This window comes from Bos mutus, chromosome 1 (assembly GCF_027580195.1).
Source record: "Bos mutus isolate GX-2022 chromosome 1, NWIPB_WYAK_1.1, whole genome shotgun sequence".
Taxonomy (NCBI): Eukaryota; Metazoa; Chordata; class Mammalia; order Artiodactyla; family Bovidae; genus Bos; species Bos mutus.
The window spans coordinates 17,426,744-17,447,215 of NC_091617.1; the positions used below are offsets into that span (position 1 = coordinate 17,426,744).

The 20,472-nt window shown below is 36.8% G+C and overlaps 1 protein-coding gene across 2 annotated transcripts in view; it reads left to right on the forward strand.

Moving 5' to 3' along the window:
- TMPRSS15 (transmembrane serine protease 15) overlaps positions 1 to 20,472 on the forward strand; it is a 142,156-nt gene that overhangs the window by 30,601 nt on the left and 91,083 nt on the right. For both annotated transcript variants that reach the window (XM_005901870.2, XM_005901871.2), the window contains 2 exons: positions 5,470 to 5,581; positions 17,156 to 17,262. In XM_005901870.2, coding sequence (XP_005901932.2) covers positions 5,470 to 5,581; positions 17,156 to 17,262 — 219 coding nt within the window. The remainder of the gene's footprint in view (positions 1 to 5,469; positions 5,582 to 17,155; positions 17,263 to 20,472) is intronic.

Here is a 20,472-nt window from a genome sequence, read left to right on the forward strand (position 1 = left end):
CAGCAGGAAAGTTCACTTTTTAGCTGACCTGTGAGAAGAAAAAGTGCTGATCCATACCCTTCAGGCCAATGTTCAGGCCTATTTTGAAAGCTGGCAAGTGTCTCCAAAGGTTGTTTGTCTGTCTCATATGTACATGCAAAATAGACTTGAGTGGATGGGCAGAGATCACGTTTGATTTGTGTGTGTGTGTGTGTGTGTGTGTTCGTGTGAGATAGACACTCAGTCATGTCCAACTCTTTACTACCCTATGGACTGTAGCCCGCCAGGCTCTTCTGTCCCTGGAATTCTCCAGGAAAGAATAATACTGGAGTGGGTTGTCATGCCCTTTTCCAGTTTGATGTATATTCCTGGAGAATTCAGTGTACTGAGCAAACACACTACTAAAAAATAATGAACCAGCAGAGGGAGCCCTCAGTGGGTCCTAAGAACACACCTATATGAATCCCATTCCATTATACTCAATTTTGGATAGTGCAATAGAATGGCTGATAGTATAATATTGGACAGGCTCATTTATCTCCCACTGAGAGTTTTTTCCTAGCACCACACTAAAAAGCACTTTGTAGTCTAAAAAATTATAATCCTGAATACTTAGTAATCATACTCAGCCATGGCTGGGTTATATCTGTTTTTCCAGAAGTATGCCCTGCTTCATGTCTTATTGTAACATTCAGTTAGGTTCAGTCGCTCAGTCATGTCTGACTCTGCAACCCCATAGACTGCAGCGTGCCAGGCTTCTCTGTCCATCACCAGCTCCCAGGGCTTGCTCAAACTCATGTCCATCGAGTCGGTGATGCCATCCAACCATCTCATCCTCTGTCATCCTCTTCTCCTCCTGCCTTCAATCTTTCCCAGCAGCAGGGTCTTTTCTAAGGAATCAGTTCTTCGCATCAGGTGGCCAAATTATTGGGGCTTCAGCTTCAACATCAGCTGTTCAATGAGTATTCCTGACTGATTTCTTTTAGGATGAACTGGTTGGATCTCCTTGCAGTCCAAGTGACTCTCAAGAGTCTTCTCCAACACCACAGTTCAAAAGCATCAATTCTTTGGCTGCAGCTTTCTTTATAGTCCAACTCTTACATCCAGACATGACTACTAGAAAAACCACAGCTTTGACTAGATGGATCTTTGTTGGCAAAGTGATGTCTCAGCTTTTTAAGATGCTGTCTAGGTTTGTCATAGCTGTTATAAGTAGTTCAATACTATTGTAACTTTATTTTAAATGCCTTCAGGAATGTTCTTCTTAATCTTTTCTCAAATGCAGAAATTCCCAAAGTTCCTTTAGAGCATAAATTGATCTATAGAGTATCCATTTCCACTAAAACTCAGCAACTTCATAGAAAACTGAACACACAAACTGATCGTGTCCTTAAGGGCAAACTAAATATTATGAAAGAGGAGAGTGAAAGAGCTGGTTTAAAACTCAACATTCAAAAAACAAAGATCATGGCATCTGGTCCCATCACTTCATGGCAAATAGATGGGGAAACAATAGAAACAGTGACGGACTTTATTTTCTTGGGCTCCAAAATCACTGTGGGTAGTGACTGCAGATATGAAATTCAAAGAAGTTGAATTGCTCCTTGCTCTTTGGAAAGAAAGCTGTGAGAAACCTAAAGAGCATATTAAAAAAACATCACTTTGCTGACAAAGGTCCGTCTAGTCAAAGCTATAGTTTTTCCAGTAGTCTTGTATGGATGTGAGAGTTGGACCCTAAAGAAGGCTGAGCACTGAAGAATTGAAACTTTTGAACTGTGATGTTGGAGAAGACTCTTGAGAGCCCCCTTGGACTGCAAGGAGATCAAACCAGTCAATTCTAAAGGAAATCAGTCCTGAATATTCATTGGAAGGACTGATGTTGAAGCTGAAACTCCAATACTTTGGCAACCTGCTGCGAAGAAATGACTCATTGGAAAAGAAACCCTGATGTTGGGAAAGATTGAAAGCGGGAGGAGAAGGGGACAACAAAGGATGAGGTGGTTGGATGGCATCACCAACTCGATGGACATGAGTTTGAGCAAGCTCTAGGAGATAGCAAAGGACAGGGAAGGCTGGTGTGCTGCAGTCCCTGGGGTTGCAAAGAGTCAGATATGGCCTAGTGACTGAACAACAACAAAAAATACTATGATAAGTAATCTTAACAATATAGGACAATTACAATTTATCACTGACAATATAATTCAAGAAAGGTGGCAAGAGGCTGTGCTCTGAAGCATTCAGGGTTCCAGTGCTTCTACCATACCTTCTGAGCCAAGTTCTCCCCTGGATTCTTTGCAACCTGCTGACAGACAGTGGAAGAATGTTACAGAAGATCTTTTTATAAATCAAATCTGGAAATAAATACAATCATTTCCACCATAGTTTATTAACCAGACTCTGTCATGTGACCCATTTGGAGGTACGCAGTCTAGTCATGAACCTAGAAAGGGACTGAGTAAAGGTACAGCAGACATACAACCATCTTTGCCAACAGGGACATAATTCACTTTTTTTTTTAATTTATTAATCCTGTTGTGCAGCCCAAAGCTGTTGATACATTTCCCCACAAATATGTAGTGAGTGGACCAAGCTGCTGCTGCTGCTGCTGCTAAGTCACTTCAGTCGTGTCCGACTCTGTGCAACCCTACAGACAGGAGCCCTCCAGGCTACACCATCCCTGGGATTCTCCAGGCAAGAGCACTGGAGTAGGTTGCCATTTCCTTCTCCAATGTGTGAAAGTGAAAAGTGAAAGTGAAGTCGCTCAGTTGTGTCCGACTCTTGGCGACCCCATGGACTGCAGCCTACCAGGCACCTCAGTCCATGGGATTTTCCAGGCAAGAGGACTGGTGTGGGTTGCCATTGCCTTCTCCGGAGTGGACGAGGAGGATTACTAAAATATCAGCTTTGCAAATAGGATTTATACATTCTAAAACTGCTCTTGTTTTGTTCCCTTTTTCACTCCATATGTTTTTCTTTTTATTTCTCCTGTTTGTTGCGAAGTGCTATTGCAAACATGATCTATATTATAATTTTAAAAACACTGGATTGATGAAATTCTTTTAATTTCATTTCCTCTTTCATTTGCAGTCTCTCTCTCTCTCTCTCTCTCTCTCACACACACACACACATGCACACACACACCCCTGCTTTTCAACTCAAAGAGATTTGAGTGATATCATTATGATAGCTTTATATATTGTAGTATTAAGATAATATTAGGTATTGGGTAAGACTGCCTGTCTTTGAAGCATTGTTTATAAGCTGGGAGAACTTATGCTACTTATTTAACCCTTCTGTACCTCAGTTTCCCCACCTAAAACATCGTAAGTTTGTGGTGAAGAAAACACATTAAAACTTATGAAGTGACCTTAGGGAAAGGCCAGTACATAAGAAATGCTCCACCAATGCTGGCAGCTGTATTTTATTGCTGGTAGGATTAATTGCTCTTCCTCACTGAGTTCCTGAGTATCATAGTTTAAATATAAACTATTTACAATGGTAGTGGATTTTCATGCATTGCCAATAATCTTGGAGTCCACATGTTTCTTTACAAACTGTGATTAAAAGGCTCCATATATCATTTAAAATACAAGCAGACATTATTCTTACTTTTATGATCAGTGAAGCTAAGGGATTAATAGTCTCATTTCTTTGGTGTGGTTTATGACAGACAGCTTTGAATGAACAAGGGAGTTTTTTTACAACTAGAAATTTGTTTAGTTCTGCCTTAAAAAGTCATATTTTCACTGTTTACTTTCCAATCATATAAACTAGCCTTAATTGTCCTTTTTGCTCCAGTAAGTATAACACACCAACTGAGTCTGTTCTCTCAACAAATCACAGATTTTTCCCTTTTATTTCCTGAAATTTGTGATATTAGGTTATTATCTTTTCTGTTCTTAATTTGTTCTTTTTTTCTTTCTTTTGTCACCTTCTGGGAACTAGGCTACAACAATCCCATTCATAATCCAATACAGTTAACTCCTAGGCCATTGTTCTTAACAGACTTTGACTCTTAACATGTACCTACTTTTTTTATGCCCTTACCTAATATGCCCAAAGTAGTAAAAAGTCAACCAAAATGCAAGATTTTTACCTAGATTTCTGTGTGCTGATCAATTTATTTCTTTTGTTCATGTAAATTATTTCATGTCACGTAATAGCTTGTATTTTATAATTTGACAGCATTTTTGTATAATGTTAGAATGGGCTTTTCCATCTATCAATTTAGGATTAGCTTATGCTAGCACTCAGATTGCAAGACCAGCAAGCTGATTTTGATAAATTTCCTTGATTTCCCTGCCCTCCATCAACACATCTGGCGTATGAGGAATTAACAACATGCCAAAAGATAAAGGATACATTTTAGAAGTCTTTATTTTAGAATATAATATCCATACAACTAAGTATACAGAAAATAACCTAAGAAAAACATTAATGTTATTTATAATACATATGATATATAGCAAGTATAAAATGAAAAGCTGTTAATTCATGACTCCTGGTTCATGCTTTCAACAAGGTTTACTCTAATTGGAAATGATTCATATGGAAACTAAGATCAGTAGTAATGCATGACATTGAAGAGAATGGCTTCCCAGGTGGTAAGTGGTAAAGAGTCCGCCTGCCAATGTGGGAGACACAAGTGAAACGGGTTTTACTCCTGGGTCGGGAAGTTCCCCTGAAGTAGGAAATGGCAACACAGTCCGATATTCTTGTCTGGAGAATTCCATGGACAGCAGAGCCTGGTGGGCTAGAGTCCACAGGGTTGCAGAGAGTCTGACACGGCTGAGTACTGAGCACTCCGACACTCTGATACTTTAACACTTTGACTTGACATAAATGTATTCATGCTACACGAATTAAAAGAGAAAAGTGAGTTGCCATAGGAAGGAAAAACACATTCAGAGATCCTGAATGAAAATACTGAACTAGATTGTGAGTTCGTATAAAAGGAGCAAAAGTGAAGTCTAGAAGTTGTGTGCGGTAGTTTGAATGGAAAGTTCTCTTCAAGCCGCTTGCACCGTATGTTTCATTTGCCTGGTCATATTCTGACCATTTTCAGGAAGACAAATCACTTAGTACACATAGTTGAAACTCACTCTAGCTCCAACTTAATAGGGAAAATAAAATTAAGAACACAGTAGTCACTTGTTTAAATTGGAAGTTTGTAATTCAGATGTACATATTTTTTATAAATGTGGAAGAATATACTAATATGCAACTTAGTTATGGGCATTTAGAAATAGAATGCTTTTCTATTTTTATGGACTCCGATGGGCTGTGTAAAAGTATCTGAAAATAAGTAATAGATTTAAAACATGAGATTTGATCTACTTCCATTCGATCATTTTGGTTTTGTGAAATAGCCTCCTATAGATTTAGTCATGAGTGTTCTATGAAGATTCATTAGCGAATTTGAATCCCATTTCATTTGTGAAATGCTTCCAAGATGATTTTTGTCTGACATTAATTTTCTCTTTGTCACAGCCACAGCTTGTGATGGAAGATTTTTGTTGACTGGATCTTCTGGGTCCTTTGAGGCTCTGCATTATCCCAAGCCTTCTAATAATACAAGCGCTGTTTGTCGGTGGATTATACGGTAATAGTGAGTGAAGTCGCTCAGTAGTGTCCGACTCTTTGCAACCCCATGGACACCAGGCTCCTCCGTCCATGGGATTTTCTAGGCAAGAGTACTGGAGTGGGTTGCCATTTCCTTCTCCAGGGTACTTCCCAACCCAGGGATCGAACCCAGGTCTCCTACATTGCAGACAGACACTTTATCATCTGAGCCAGCAGGGAAACCACCTTTTATTCCATGTACTTAAGTCATGAAGTCTTTCTCTGATGCAGGAAGTCTTAGCATCTTTAGTAATGCATTTATTTTCTAGACAGTTGTTTCCATTAGCTACAAAACAAAGTCTTCCCATCTGATATACTGTCCAAGAAGTTTCTCTCTCATTCTCAACCTTTTAAAAAGGAATTTTGCCCTATAAATGGGGCCATCTCACTGGGCTCTGTAGCAAGTTTTTTCTTTTTTCCCCCATATGGTTGTCACAAATCAAGTGCTACCAAAATGAACAGCACACCCGTGTATCTGTATATCACAAGAAACCATATTTCCTTCAGCTGCATCCTGACTGCAGAATAGTTCCTTTCTCATTATGCTTTGTATCTGTATGAAATCTCCTATGCTGTGATTTGGTCATGCAGATCAAGATCTGGGACACCCTCTATACTCATCTTCTTTGCTGTATCTTGAAAAACACTTAGTTCACTTAATATATATTTGACCTCCAAGTCTTAATTCAGTTGATGAATGCAATCATGATAATCAAAATAATCAAACTGCTGATAACTGGTCTACCTTAATATATGCCTAAGCATTTTTCACAGAGGAGTGATGTTTCTCCCAGATATTCCAAGAGAAGTATCATCTGTACTCAAATAAATATAAGCAATACTGAAATAAGCTCATTGCAATCTTTTAAAGTGCAAAACTTCTCATAGCCTTAGATAGGTTAAGATGCAAGTAAATCTCCCCCCAAATATACAGTTGACCTTGAACAACAGAAGGCATAGAGGTGCCAACACCCTGTGCAGTCAGAATCCGTGTATAACATTACAGTTGGCCCTCTGTTCTGTAGTTCCCTATGGTTTGTGTAGTGTTGTAATATGCACTTTTCAAAAAAAAAAATCCACATATAAGTGGACCCACACTCTTCAAGCCAGTATTGTTCAAGAGTCAACTGTATATTTCCTATTAAGCCACTGAAATTTCCCCCCCACAGGAGTATTCAACACACATGCTTTGTGGAATTCACTTTGATAAATGAATCCTAGTTAGCTCATTTCTCTTAACAGCTGGAAGGGAGTTTGGTTTCCCATTCTCACCTACCATATATTTATTTTAATCATTATGATGACTTAATAGAAAATGGGAAATCGATATATCAACTGATCAAACAAGGTTGAAAGACAGAGCCTCAGGTTCTTGCCAAACAAGTAATAGGAAATGGCCCCGTAAATGCTCACATGAGTTCTTTTCCTGTGTAGACATATTGCAGAGAGGACATGAGGTATGAAGGGAAGATTGTTCTAAACACATTTACTTGGCATTATTCAGGGAACAAAGAACATGCTGTCCTGTTTAAATAATTTCTATTTTGGAGCTCAGCCCCATGTAAGTTATGTTGTATAACTAGAAGCACACTTTCTTTTTGTCAGTGCTCTAAACAACATGTTGTTGCTGTTGTTTAGTCGCTAAGACGTGTCCAATTCTTGCTACCCCATGGAACATAGCTCACTAGGCTCCTTTGTCTATGGTATTTCCCAGGCAAGAATACTTGAGTAGGTTGTCATTTCCTTCTCCAGGGAATCTTCCTGACCCAGGGAACAAACCTGTGTCTCCTGCATGGGCAGGCGGATTCTTTACAACTGAGCCACCTGGGAAGTACCTAAACAACACTCTATTTGTGTGCAAAAGATAAAATTTTGCATATTAAAAATGGCAGTTCTAAGTAACTCTCAACTGAAAATTTTTTAAAATTTAATATTTATTTAAAAATATTAGGACATCACTTCTGATAATCACATTTAAAAAGAAGATTTATAAATGGCTGTTAGTACTATTTTTAGTACAATGAAAAAATATTCCATTCTTTACCTAAAATGTCAGCAGAGAGTCTTAGAAAAATCTTAAATTACTTCCTTTAAAAAGGGAAATAAAATGAATTGTAACTGATCTATGATGCATTCCTAATTGCACAATGATTTCATCATGAAATCTTTGGAACTTTATTAATACTAAATAATAATAATTTAATTTTTATGTAATTAATATTTAATCACCCACCCTCCACTTCTTAGTAAAACTATGTCAAGTCTTCAGGGAAGTCTTATAAGCAGACCACAGTAAACAATATTATTTTCGCTACAATAGTAATATTATTTATGCATAATCAACATTATGTTAATTAAATATTTGTATGGTCTGTACTTTTAACTTCCTTTCAATGACTTAATTTTTAAAACTATTTTAAGAAATCCACCATTAATTAGGGATGATTTTTAAAACCTACAAAATCTAAAATATTACTTTAAGTAAATACTGTCAGTTCAGTTCAGTTGCTCAGTCGTGTCCGACTCTTTGCGACCCCATGAATCGCAGCACACCAGGCCTCCCTGTCCATCACAAACTCCCGGAGTTCACCCAGACTCACGTCCATTGAGTCAGTGATGCCATCCAGCCATCTCATACTCTGTCGTCCCCTTCTCCTCCTGCCCCCAATCCCTCCCAGCATCAGAGTCTTTTCCAATGAGTCAACTCTTTGCATGAGGTGGCCAAAGGACTGGAGTTTCAGCTTTAGCATCATTCCTTCCAAAGAAATCCCAGGGCTGATCTCCTTCAGAATGGACTGGTTGGATCTCCTTGCAGTCCAAGGGACTCTCAAGAGTCTTCTCCAACACCACAGTTCAAAAGCATCAATTCTTCGGCACTCAGCCTTCTTCACAGTCCAACTCTCACATCCATACATGACCACTGGAAAAACTATAGCCTTGACTAGACGGAACTTTGTTGGCAAAGTAATGTCTCTGCTTTTCAAGATGCTATCTAGGTTGGTCATAACTTTTCTTCCAAGGAGTAAGCATCTTTTAATTTCATGGCTGCAGTCACCATCTGCAGTGATTTTGGAGCCCAGAAAAATAAAGTCTGACACTATTTCCACTGTTTTCCCATCTATTTGCCATGAAGTGATGGGACCGGATGCCATGATCTTCGTTTTCTGAATGTTGAGCTTTAAGCCAACTTTTTCACTCTCCTCTTTCACCTTCATCAAGAGGCTTTTAGTTCCTCTTCACTTTCTGCCATAAGGATGGTGTCATCTGCATATCTGAGGTTATTGATATTTCTCCCAGCAATCTTGATTCCAGCTTGTGCTTCTTCCAGCCCAGCATTTCTCATGATGTACTCTGCATATAAGTTAAATAAGCAGGGTGACAATATACAGCCTTGATGTACTCCTTTTCCTATTTGGAACCAGTCTGTTGTTCCATGTCCAGTTCTAACTGTTGCTTTTTGACCTGCATACAAATTTCTCAAGAGGCAGGTCAGGTGGTCTGGTATTCCCATCTCTTTCAGAATTTTCCACAGTTTATTGTGATACACACAGTAAATACTGTACTGCATCATAAAAATTTATTTAAAAGTATATAAATTTTCTAAGTGTATTTTCTTCTCCAAACTGATTATTACATTAGATGGTGGTTTGTTTTTCCTAATGGTGATCAAAGTAGGGTATGAAAGTAATAATGTTTCTTACAAGCTTGAAGACCCAGGAGCCAGTCGAGAAATGGTTATGATACAGTTAAGCTATATTTTGGAATTATATTAAGGCCCCATGTAGCAGAGTGTCAGTGATGAAGGATGTGAGTGCTGAAGACAGTCTGTGTGGCTTCAAACCTGGCCTCCTCACATTCAATATCTACGATCTCAGGCAAATGACTAAATCTCTTAGACTCAAAATTTCTACATCTGTAGGGGTCAGGGCCTCTAACTACAGGGGTCAAAGTCATCATGAACTGTAAAACACTTAGGTCTCTATTAGGTGCTCAATAAAAGTGGGCTCTAAGAAGAGTAGCTATTGATACAAAAATGTAAAATATAAAAATGACATTTAGAAAAGTACCCTTTCCCTTAAAAAATTCATAAGGTAGCTATGGCTAAAATTACCAATTAATCTCACCTTTATAAATGCCTGTGTTTTATTGAAAGTAATTTGAGTTTTCTGAATCAGAAGTAGAACACAGTATGCACTCATTTCTCTCCTCCGCCTTCAGTTATCTATTTTGAAAAAAGTAAAGGGCTTTGGAACACAGTTTCTTAGGGAGCTTTTCTTGATCCCTTAGTTTCAAGGCTTAAAAACAACATCAATTGTTGAAAAAAAGAATCACTATTTTCTTGCCTGGAAACACCAAAACTTTCATTAAAAGAACAGAAATCATCCTGAGGGGGCTGCTTATTTCTTCTTCCTCTGTCTTCTTCTTTGATGTTGGATTCCCTGCAGGTCTCACTCGCAAGCTCACTTCCCCCAATCCCTGAAGAGGCCTTTAGTTGGTGGAATTCTTCTAAACAGCTGCCACCACCTGCTTTGTTCTTCTCTCAGTCTGGGCTGGGAAGAGCTCATGCTCCTCATATTGATCTCCTCTCACCTCTGTCAACCTCCTGTGGACATCTGAGGGTAGCCCATGAGCGCAGCATCCTCTGTATCTGCCCATCTTCCTATAAAAATACACATCCCCTAATCCACTCCAGAACCACTGAATCTGATATCCACAATTGAAGTCCACATGTCAGTATTTAAAATAATAAGCAACCTGCCAGTGCTCTACCCTCACTTTCCAGGCAATAAACACTGGTCAGATCCAAAAACCTAGATTTCTGTTTAGATGTCTTTTAATCCTGCACTGCTGGTCATGGCCATTTCAGTGTTGTCAATCCCACTCATTGAAGACTAAACCCTAGTCCTGCCTCCAGCCCATCATTAGGAATCTTATGCAATGAGGTAGTGCTCCAATTTGACATTTTCCTACCATGAAATTCAGAGTTTCAAAATTAACTATATTTGTTTTTTTTTTTACTTTCAAATAATATATTTTATTTTATTAATTTTATTTTTATTATATTTTTAATTTAATTTAATTTTTTACATTGATTAAGACTTTAGTACAATCCTAAATAGAATTGATAATATCAAAATTTTTTTATTTCTGATGTTATTAAAGGTTAAAAGTGTGTTAGTCTTAATTTTTTTTCTTTTAATTTTTAATTTTTTTCCTTTATCATTGTTATTTTATTTGTGATGAATGTCCCCAGTTTCTCAATTGACTGAGTATTACTGATAACTTACCAAAAATCTGAACTTGCCATGCCCCTGGCCAGGAATCCTGGTTCATTCAGTAGCCTCCACAGTCAGCCTCTGAAGTCAAGAGTCTTTTCAGTCTTCTTGTCTTTGGAGATTAGCCATCTCCCTATTTTCAACCCTTTCAGTATTTAGCCAGCTTCAACATTATCACCCATGCTTTGCTCTGCTGTTCAGCTTCCTCCTTTGTGAAGAGTTCAGGGGAACATTGTTCCTCCAAAACACTAAAGAATTATTGACATTTCTGATCTCACACTTCAGTGAAACAATGTAATTATAAACAGACATTGCCCTAGATACATTTCCTCAATCTGAAAATTAAAATTTGAACACTTTCCCCACAGAGTATTCAACATAATGTAGATCAGCCATTGGCAGTTTGATTATTGTGATCATCGTAACAACTGAACCATTCAACCAAATCAAGAGTTTAGAGATCAAATATATAGCAACTGATCCAAATTTTATTCAAGACTTAGCAAAAAGGATGTATATAAAGGGTATTCCCAACTTTTAATTTGCCATGAATAAATCACACCATAGGAGATTTTCATACAGATGAGAAAGGAAATTTTCTATAGTCAGGAATGATTCATCTTTGTTCCTGCACAGATGTATCAATTTAACAATGAAGTGAAATGAATGAAAATTCCAGAATTCAGTTTAGAAGTTGCATACCCTGCGTGACTGCAAAGCCAAGAACAGCTGCAAGAAATGGGCAAGAAGATTAAGCTTTAACCTCCATCAGCACTTCCCCCAACACAGCACAGCCCAACACAGGTCTTAACTCTCTACTTCTTCCTTGGAAGGAAAGAAAAGGGTGGAACATGCATCCAGTGTCCCAACTTTTCCAAGAGTTTCCAAAGGAACTAGTTCCTGTTCTCGAACGTATCACTAATGGACCTGGCATTGTTTGAATGCCTGAGAGATACTGAGAACAAATAGGAGTGGGTGCAGCTTGCTATGATCAGCAGGACTTGATACCATTAGGAAAAGATGAACAAATCAAGGCTTCTCCCTAAAGATGAAAAGAAAGAATTGCAGGAAGTTCCCAACATTCTAGCTATTTCAGCAACTTCCCCAGCAACTGGTGTGTACCTTGCATGAATGGGAAGCTGATGAACCAGCACAATTTGCATGACCTGGTGGCTGCAGAGAATAAGGGAGAGTGGGGTGACTTGCTGTGGTAGGAAGAGAAAACATGCAGCCCACATTACAGACACCAGAGAGAGTAAGAAACAGAAACCACCAAAGAAGAAACCTGCCAGCCTCTTGTTGTTCTTCAGTGGCTCAGTCGTGTCTGACTCTTTGTGACCCCAGGGACTGCAGCACCCCAGGCTTCCCTGTCCTTCACTATCTCCTGGAGCTTGCTCAAACTCATGTCCTGTGAGTCAGTGATGCCATCCAGCCATCACATCCTCTGTCATCCCCTTCTCCTCCTGCCTTCAATCTTTCCCAGCATCAGGACCTTTTCCAATGAGTCGGCTTTCTGCACCAAGTGGCCAAAATATTGGAGCTTCAGCTTCAGCATCAGTCCTTCCAATGAGTACTCAGGGTTGATTTCCTTTAGGATTGACTGGCTTGATCTCCTTGCAGTCCAAGAGACTCACAAGAATCTTCTCCAACAACACAGTTTAAAAGTATCAATTCTTCAGCATTCAGCCTTCTTTAGGGTCCAACTCTCACATCTGTACAAGATCACTGGTTAAACCATAGCTTAGACTATACGGACCTCTGTTGGCAGAGTCATGTCTCTGCTTTCTAATACACTGTACCGGATTGTCATAGCTTTTCTTTCAAGGAGCAAGAGTCTTTTAATTTCTTGACTGCAGTCACTGTCTGCAGTTATTTTGGAGCCCAAGAAAATAAAGTCTGCCACTGTTTCCATTGTTTCCCCATCTATTTGCCATGAATTGACGGGATCAGATACCTTGATCTTAACTTTTTGAATGTTGAGTTTTAAGAGCTGTAAGCCAGCTTTTTCACTCTCCTCTTTCACCTTCATCAAGAGGTTCTTTAGTTCCCCTTTGTTTTCTGCTATAAGGGTGGTATCATCTGTATATATGAGGTTATTGATATTTCTCCCAGCAGTCTTGATTCCAGCTTGTGCTTTATCCAGCCTGGCATTTCTCATGATGTACTCTGCATAGAAGTTAAATAAACAGGGTGACAATATACAGACTTGACACACTCCTTTCCCAATTTGAAACCAGTCTGTTGTTCCATATTCAGTTCTAACTGTTGCTTCCTGACCTGCATAGGGGTTTCTCAGGAGGCAGGTAAGGTGGTCTGGTATTGCCATCTCTTTAAGAATTTTCCACAGTTTGTTGTGAGCCACACGGACAAAGGCTTAGCATAGTCAATGAAGCAGAAGTAGATGTGTGTTTTTTTTGGAATTCTCTTGTGTTTTCTGTGATCCAACAAATGTTGACAATTTGATCTCTGGTTTCTTTGCCTTTTCTAGATCCAGTTTGTATATCTGGAAGTTCTCAGTTCACTTACTGTTGAAACCTGCCTTGGTGGAATTTGAGCATGACCTTGCTAGCATGTGAAATGAGTGCAGTTGTGCAGTAGTTTGAGCATTTTTTGGCATTGCCTTTCTTTGGTATTGTGAACCTCTGATTGCTTTGGAATAGTCAACGGGGATCTCAGAAAATCAAAAAGAAATTAGAAAATATCTTGAAGCAAATGAAAACAAGCAAAAAAAAAAAAAAAACCTTATGGGAATAGAGAAAAAGCAGTGTGAAGTGGGATAACCTAGAAGAAAGGGATAAATTCCTAGAACCATATGATCTATTCAGATTGAATTATAAAGAAACACAAAGATCTCGGCAGACCAATTACTATTAAGAAAATTGAGCCAGTAACCAAAGACCACTCAACAAAATACTGCAACACAGTGGTTTTACTAGTGAATTCTACCAAATATATAAAGATGAATTCATACTAATCTTTCTCAAATTCTTCCATAACTTAAAAAATAAGAATGTTTACTCTGGTACCAAAGCCATAGAAAGTCACCTGAAGAAAAGAAAACTCTAGTCCAAGACCCCTGACAAATATTAACATAAATTCACAAATCCTTGAGTAAAATACCAGCAAACCACATGCAATGGCAAATTAAAAGAATCATACACCATCACCAAGTGAGGTTCATCTCTGGAATGCAAGGATGTTTCAATATATAAAAATCTGTCCGTTGATATACAATTATTAACAGATTGAAAGATAAAAATCACAGGATATACTCAATAGATGCAGATAAAGCTCTTGACAAAATTCAATAGTCTTTCATGATAAAAAAATAAACATGCAATAAACTAGGAATAGAAGAAAATTACCTAAATAGAACAAAGGCCATATAAGAAAAGGCCCAGATTGATATCATACTCAGTTCAGTTCAATTCAGTTCACTTCAGTCACTCAATTGTGTCCGACTTTTTGCAACCCCATGAATCGCAGCATGCTAGGCCTCCCTGTCTATCACCAACTCCTGGAGTTCACTCAGACTCACGTCCATCGAGTCAGTGATGCCATCCAGCCATCTCATCCTCTGTCGTTCCCTTCTCCTCTTGCCCCCAATCCCTCTCAGCATCAGAGTCTTTTCCAAGGAGTCAACTCTTTGCATGAGGTGGCCAAAGTACTGGAGTTTAAGCTTTAGCATCATTACTTCCAAAGAACACCCAAGACTGATCTCCTTTAGAATGGACTGATTGGATCTCCTCTCAGTCCAAGGGACTTTCAAAAGTCTTCTCCAACACCACAGTTCAAAAGCATCAGTTCTTCGGTGCTCAGCTTTCTTCACAGTCCAACTCTCATATCCATACATGACCACTGGAAAAACCATAGCCTTGACTAAACAGACCTTTGTTGGCAAAGTAATGTCTCTGCTTTTCAATATGCTGTCTAGGTTGGCCATAACTTTCCTTCCAAGGAGTAAGCGTCTTTTAATTTCCTGACTGATATCACCATCTGCAGTGATTTTAGAGCCCAGAAAAATAAAGTCTGACACTATTTCCACTGTTTCCCCATCTATTTGCCATGAAGTGATGGGACCGGATGCCATGATCTTCATTTTCTGAATGTTGAGCTTTAAGCCAACTTTTCACTCTCCTCTTTCACTTTCATCAAGAGGCTTTTGAGTTTCTCTTCACTTTCTGCCATAAGGGTGGTGTCATCTGCATATCTGAGGTTATTGATATTTCTCCCGGCAATCTTAATTCCAGCTTGTGCTTCTTCCAGCCCAGCATTTCTCATGATGTACTCTGCATATAAGTTAAATAAGCAGGGTGACAATAAACAGCCTTGACATATTCCTTTTCCTATTTGGAACCAGTCTGTTGTTCCATGTCCAGTTCTAACTGTTGCTTCCTGACCTGCATATAGGTTTCTCAAGAGGCATACTAACTGATGAAAAAGTAAAGACTTTTCCTCTAAGATCAGGAATAAAACAAGGATGCCCCCTCTCACCACTTTTATTTAACATAGTACTGGAAGTTCTAGGCAGAACAATTAAGCAAGAAAAAAAATGCAGTGTATCCAAATAAGAAAGGAAAATGTAAAAATATCTGTTCACAGAGGATAAGATCTTATATATAGAAAACCATAAATGTCACCAAAAAAAAGAGAAAAAATATTGAGTAATAAAATAATTAAGAAAAGTTACAGGATATAAAAATTCACATAGAAAGATCACTTGTGTTTCTACACACTAATCATGCAAAAAGAAAATCAAGAAAATAATCCCATTTACAATAGCAGTGAAAAGAATAAAGTATAATACTTACAAATTAAACTTAATCAAGGAGGTAGAAGTTTTAAACAGTGAATGATCAAATCATCTTTAACAAGGATGGAAAAACCACACGATGGGGAAACAGCTTTCTCTTCAACAAATGGTGTTGGTAAAATGAGATATTCTAATGCAGAACAAAATTTACCTTTATCGTACACCATACACAAAACCAACTCATAATTAATTAAAGGTTTAAATGTAAGACCTGAAATTATAAATCTCATAGAAGAAAATATGTAAGAAAAACTTCATAGCTTTGGTCTTCACAATGATTTCCTGAATTTGTAAACAAAAGCACAGGCAACAAAAGCAAAATCAACAAATGGCAGTACATCTCATTAAAAACCTTCCGTACAGTAAAAGAAACAGTAACATGAAAAGGCAACCTAAGGAATGTAAGAAAATATTTGCAAACCATTTTCTAATAAGGAGTTAATATCCAAAATATATAAAGAACTCCTTCAAAGGCTCAATAGCAAAATAAACTAAATAAACTTTGGACAAAGGTCTCAATAGATATTTCTTTTTTATTTTAATTTTTTTTAGATATTTCTTTTTTAACAAAGACATACGAATGGCCAACAGGCATTGCTCAACCTCGATAATCATCATGGAAATGCAAATCAAAATAATAATGGTCATTATTTAAAAAATCAGAACATTATAAATATTGGTGAGGATGTGGAAAAACTGGAACACTTGTGTGCTGTTAATTGGAATGTAAAATAGTATAGTCATTATAGAAAGCAGTATGAAATTTCCCTAAAGACATAAAATAGAACGACTATATGATCTAGCAATCTGATTTATTTGAATATTTATTCAAAAGAATTGAAATCAAGATCTCTAAAAGATACACACTCCCATGTTCATTATAGCATTATTCACAACAGCCAAGAGGTAGATACAGCCTAAATTAGAAACAGCCTAAACAGCCTAAAACATGTATTACTAGCCTAAATTTTTATTGACACTAGCCTAAATTTTTAAAGAAACTATGGTTTCACTTTATATACAGTGGAATATTATTGTCATTAAAAGAGGGAAATCGTATCTTTACAGCAGAAGAAAAACCTATGATAACATGGTTGCACCTTAAGGACATTATACTAAGTGAAATAAACCAGTCACAGGAGGACAAATCTTGCATGATTTCACTTACATGAAGTATCTAAAGCATTCAAAATCATAGAGACAGAAAGTAGAACAGTGCAAACAGTGGGGAGTTACTGATCAATGGATACAGAGCTTCAGTCATGCAAATTAAAAGAGTTTCAGAGAGCTGAAGTACGATATTGTGTTACAAATACCATTCTTTACATTTAAATATTTGCTGAGTGTCCGTCACGTTATATATTTTTATTACAATTGGAATAATACATTCAAATTTGAGAATGCATTGAGTTGTGCCAACTGTTAAATGTGTAATAATCTATTTATTTTTTTGCTTTTAATTTAGTGTAAACCAAGGACTTTCCATTCAACTGAACTTTGATTATTTTAATACATATTATGCAGATGTATTAAATATTTATGAAGGAATGGGTTCAAGCAAGATTTTAAGAGGTAAGTTAAAGCAAATATACAGTCCATTATCAAAATGAAAATATGTACAAAATTTATGGAGTAGATTGTGCTTTTGCTTTGATTTTGAGCTGAATATGAATTTGTACTTTGTTTCTAAAAGGAAAAACTGATCTTCATTATAAAAATTAATAATTTAGTGCTCTGTGTAATCAATCTTCTTAGTAATAAAAGAGATATTGGTTCACATGATTCCCTTCATGTGGAATTTTACTCTACCCCGTGTTACTTCTCATTAAGCAAAATTCAAACAAACCTTAAAAATGACTATTTTTCTTCAACATTTGATTTTTTTTTCTCTTTTTAATATGCACTCTGGTTCTCTGGCTCTTTCAGGACTATTACCAGTAAAATGGATAACACAATGACTAGATCAAGATATAAGCGCTTTAAATGGATGGTGTGGATGGTATTGTGCAACCATTTGTCACTGTGAACATAGACATCAGTGGGAGCTGAGAAAAGGCAGGGAAAGCACTAATAATATATGTGTGGCCACCCCACTTTATACCATCTGGTCCCCAAATGCATAGACCTATTCATGGTAGCCAAAAAAATGGGAGTGAAAATAAAATAGGTATGAAGGAGGAAATAAAATAAGGATGAATGTGGCAGTGAAATCCAGGGAATAACTAGTTTTCCTCACACTTTTGAGAAATAATCAAGTGCAGAGCTAAGATGAGGTTACAAGTGGTATCTCTTATTAAAGTTTAAATAATAGCTACATATATTCATGAATGCCAAGTCATTTCAGTCGTGTCTGACTCTTTGCAATCCTATGGACTGTAGCCCGCTAGGCTTCTCTGTCCATGGAATTCTCCAGGCAAGAATGCTCGAGTGGGTTGCCATGCCCTCCTCCAGGGGAGCTTCCTGACTCAAGGATTGGATCTGTGTTTCCTGCAGCTCCTGCATTGCAGGTGGATTCTTTACCACTAAGCCACCAGTATAGCTGAGCTGTATTTATATATATATATATATATATATATATATATTTGGATTTTTGGATTTTAAATTGCAATTATGAGTAATGAAAAGTAGATCCTATCTAACACATGCTTTGATTGACTTATTGATCTGAGAAATATTTGAGCATATGATAATAACATATACCTTTTTATTGGGTGCTTTCAATATGGAACTCAACATACTGAGTGCTCTTTGTGGATACCTTATTTAACATTTTTAATAAATCTGAAAAATATGCATTACATGAGAGGAAAGTGATGTCCAAGAAGTTAAATGATGACAAGTCCACAAAGGTAGTTAGTGTTGGAGATAGAAATCAGACCCAAACACTCTCGACTTCAAACACAGTGTATTAATTTATTGTGCTTTAAAAGCTCCAAGTACAAATATAATAATGAGTATACATAAAACAGATGAACTCATGGTAAGTTATATTTGGCTTAAATAAATGGGCCAGTCATTTCATAATCTACTTATTTCTGTAGTTGATAAATCAGGTTCATTCAAATTATGTCAACATAAATATTTACATAGCTGAATAAATAAGCCAGGTCATATAAATTTCTCCAAGGGCTAATGTGATGTTAATAATAAAATTTAGCATGCTTTGATCACTTGAAATATTCAAAGTAGTGTAATCATTACCTTAACTCAAAAAAAATGCTCCTGTGAACCATATTATGTAGGTGCTGTTACAATCTTTATTTTATGGATGATAAAAACTAAATTCATAGAGGTTAACTGGCCAAAAGTGGTAGGTGAAATTACCCTCATGCTCTCTTCTCTTCAGCTACAATTTGCCTGAATGCTATTTTTACTTATTTTCACATGCTTAGATCATCAGAAATATATAACAAAATCTTTGAGTCATTAGATATAGTGATATGAATAATGCATAAATAATTATCACAAATATCCAATAAGAAAACTAAATATGCAAATAGAAAATAGAAAAAAACCAAGAAAATTAATTTAAATTATAATAAATAGGTAGTTGTTTAGTTTTTAGGGTCTTTTTGAAATATGAAAATATTTCAATGTTTTTAAATTAAATATATTAATTTAACTTGAAAAAATATGAGAAATGGTATTGTTATTATTATTACACTTTACATTTTAAAATAATACCTTGTTGAAGATAGGTAAAACTATCTTACCTCTAGATTCTAGCACATGCCTGATATATTGTAAAAACTTTGTATTTTTTTATTTAAAGTAAAATCTACAGGTTGATTTGGTATATAGTAGTTAATCAATGGACACCAATAACATTTCTTGCAGTTTTAAAGGTATTTTGTTTTTTAAATATGCTGATACTTTTATCTATTTTCTAAATATTTCAGTAAGTTTCTTTCTGTGAGAAATATGTACAAATTCACTTTTATTAAATTACAATTCAGAATAAAGATAATTACCTTTATAACATGGAAATAAACAGATATTTTAATTAAATGAATGAAAATAAGATTATATAATTAAATTATAAGAAAATACAAGTTTCCAGTACCATAAAATAGCTATTGCATACTTGATTAGGAATATGTCAGTATAAACAAATTTTAAAGGCATTTTTCAGTCATTTTTATATAAAGTCATGATGTAAAAGTTCTCCTGTGGAAAGTTTCAGAGGAAGATGGGCATTTCATAAAGACAGACAATATCGAGAGCAGTAGGAAGTATTTGGAAATACTTATTTCCAAGTAAGTATGGGAATCAGGGTAAATTAGAATAAATTAACAGGATAGTTAAAAAATGTTTTCTTTATGTTGTGGTTATAAAGCTACAATATTAAATTCATTAGTGTTAATTGTTATCAGTGCTGGGTATTGAAATGGTTCAGTTCAGTTCAGTCGCTCAGTCATGTCCGACTCTGCAAGCCCATGGACTGCAGCATGTCAGGCCTCCCTGTCCATCACCAACTCCTAGAGTTTACTCAAACTCATGTCCATTGAGTCGATGATGCCATACAACCATCTCATTCTCTGTCTCCCCCTTCTCCTCCCACCTTAAATCTTTCCCAGCATCAAGGTCTTTTGCAATGAGTCAGTCATTTGCATCAGGTGGCCAAAGTATTGGAGTTTCAACTTCAACATCAGTCCTTCCAATGAACACTCAGGACAGATCTCCTTTAGGATGGACTGGTTGCATTTTCTTACAGTCCAAGTGACTCTCGAGTCTTCTCCAACACCACAGTTCAAAAGCATCAATTCTTCAGTGCTCAGCTTT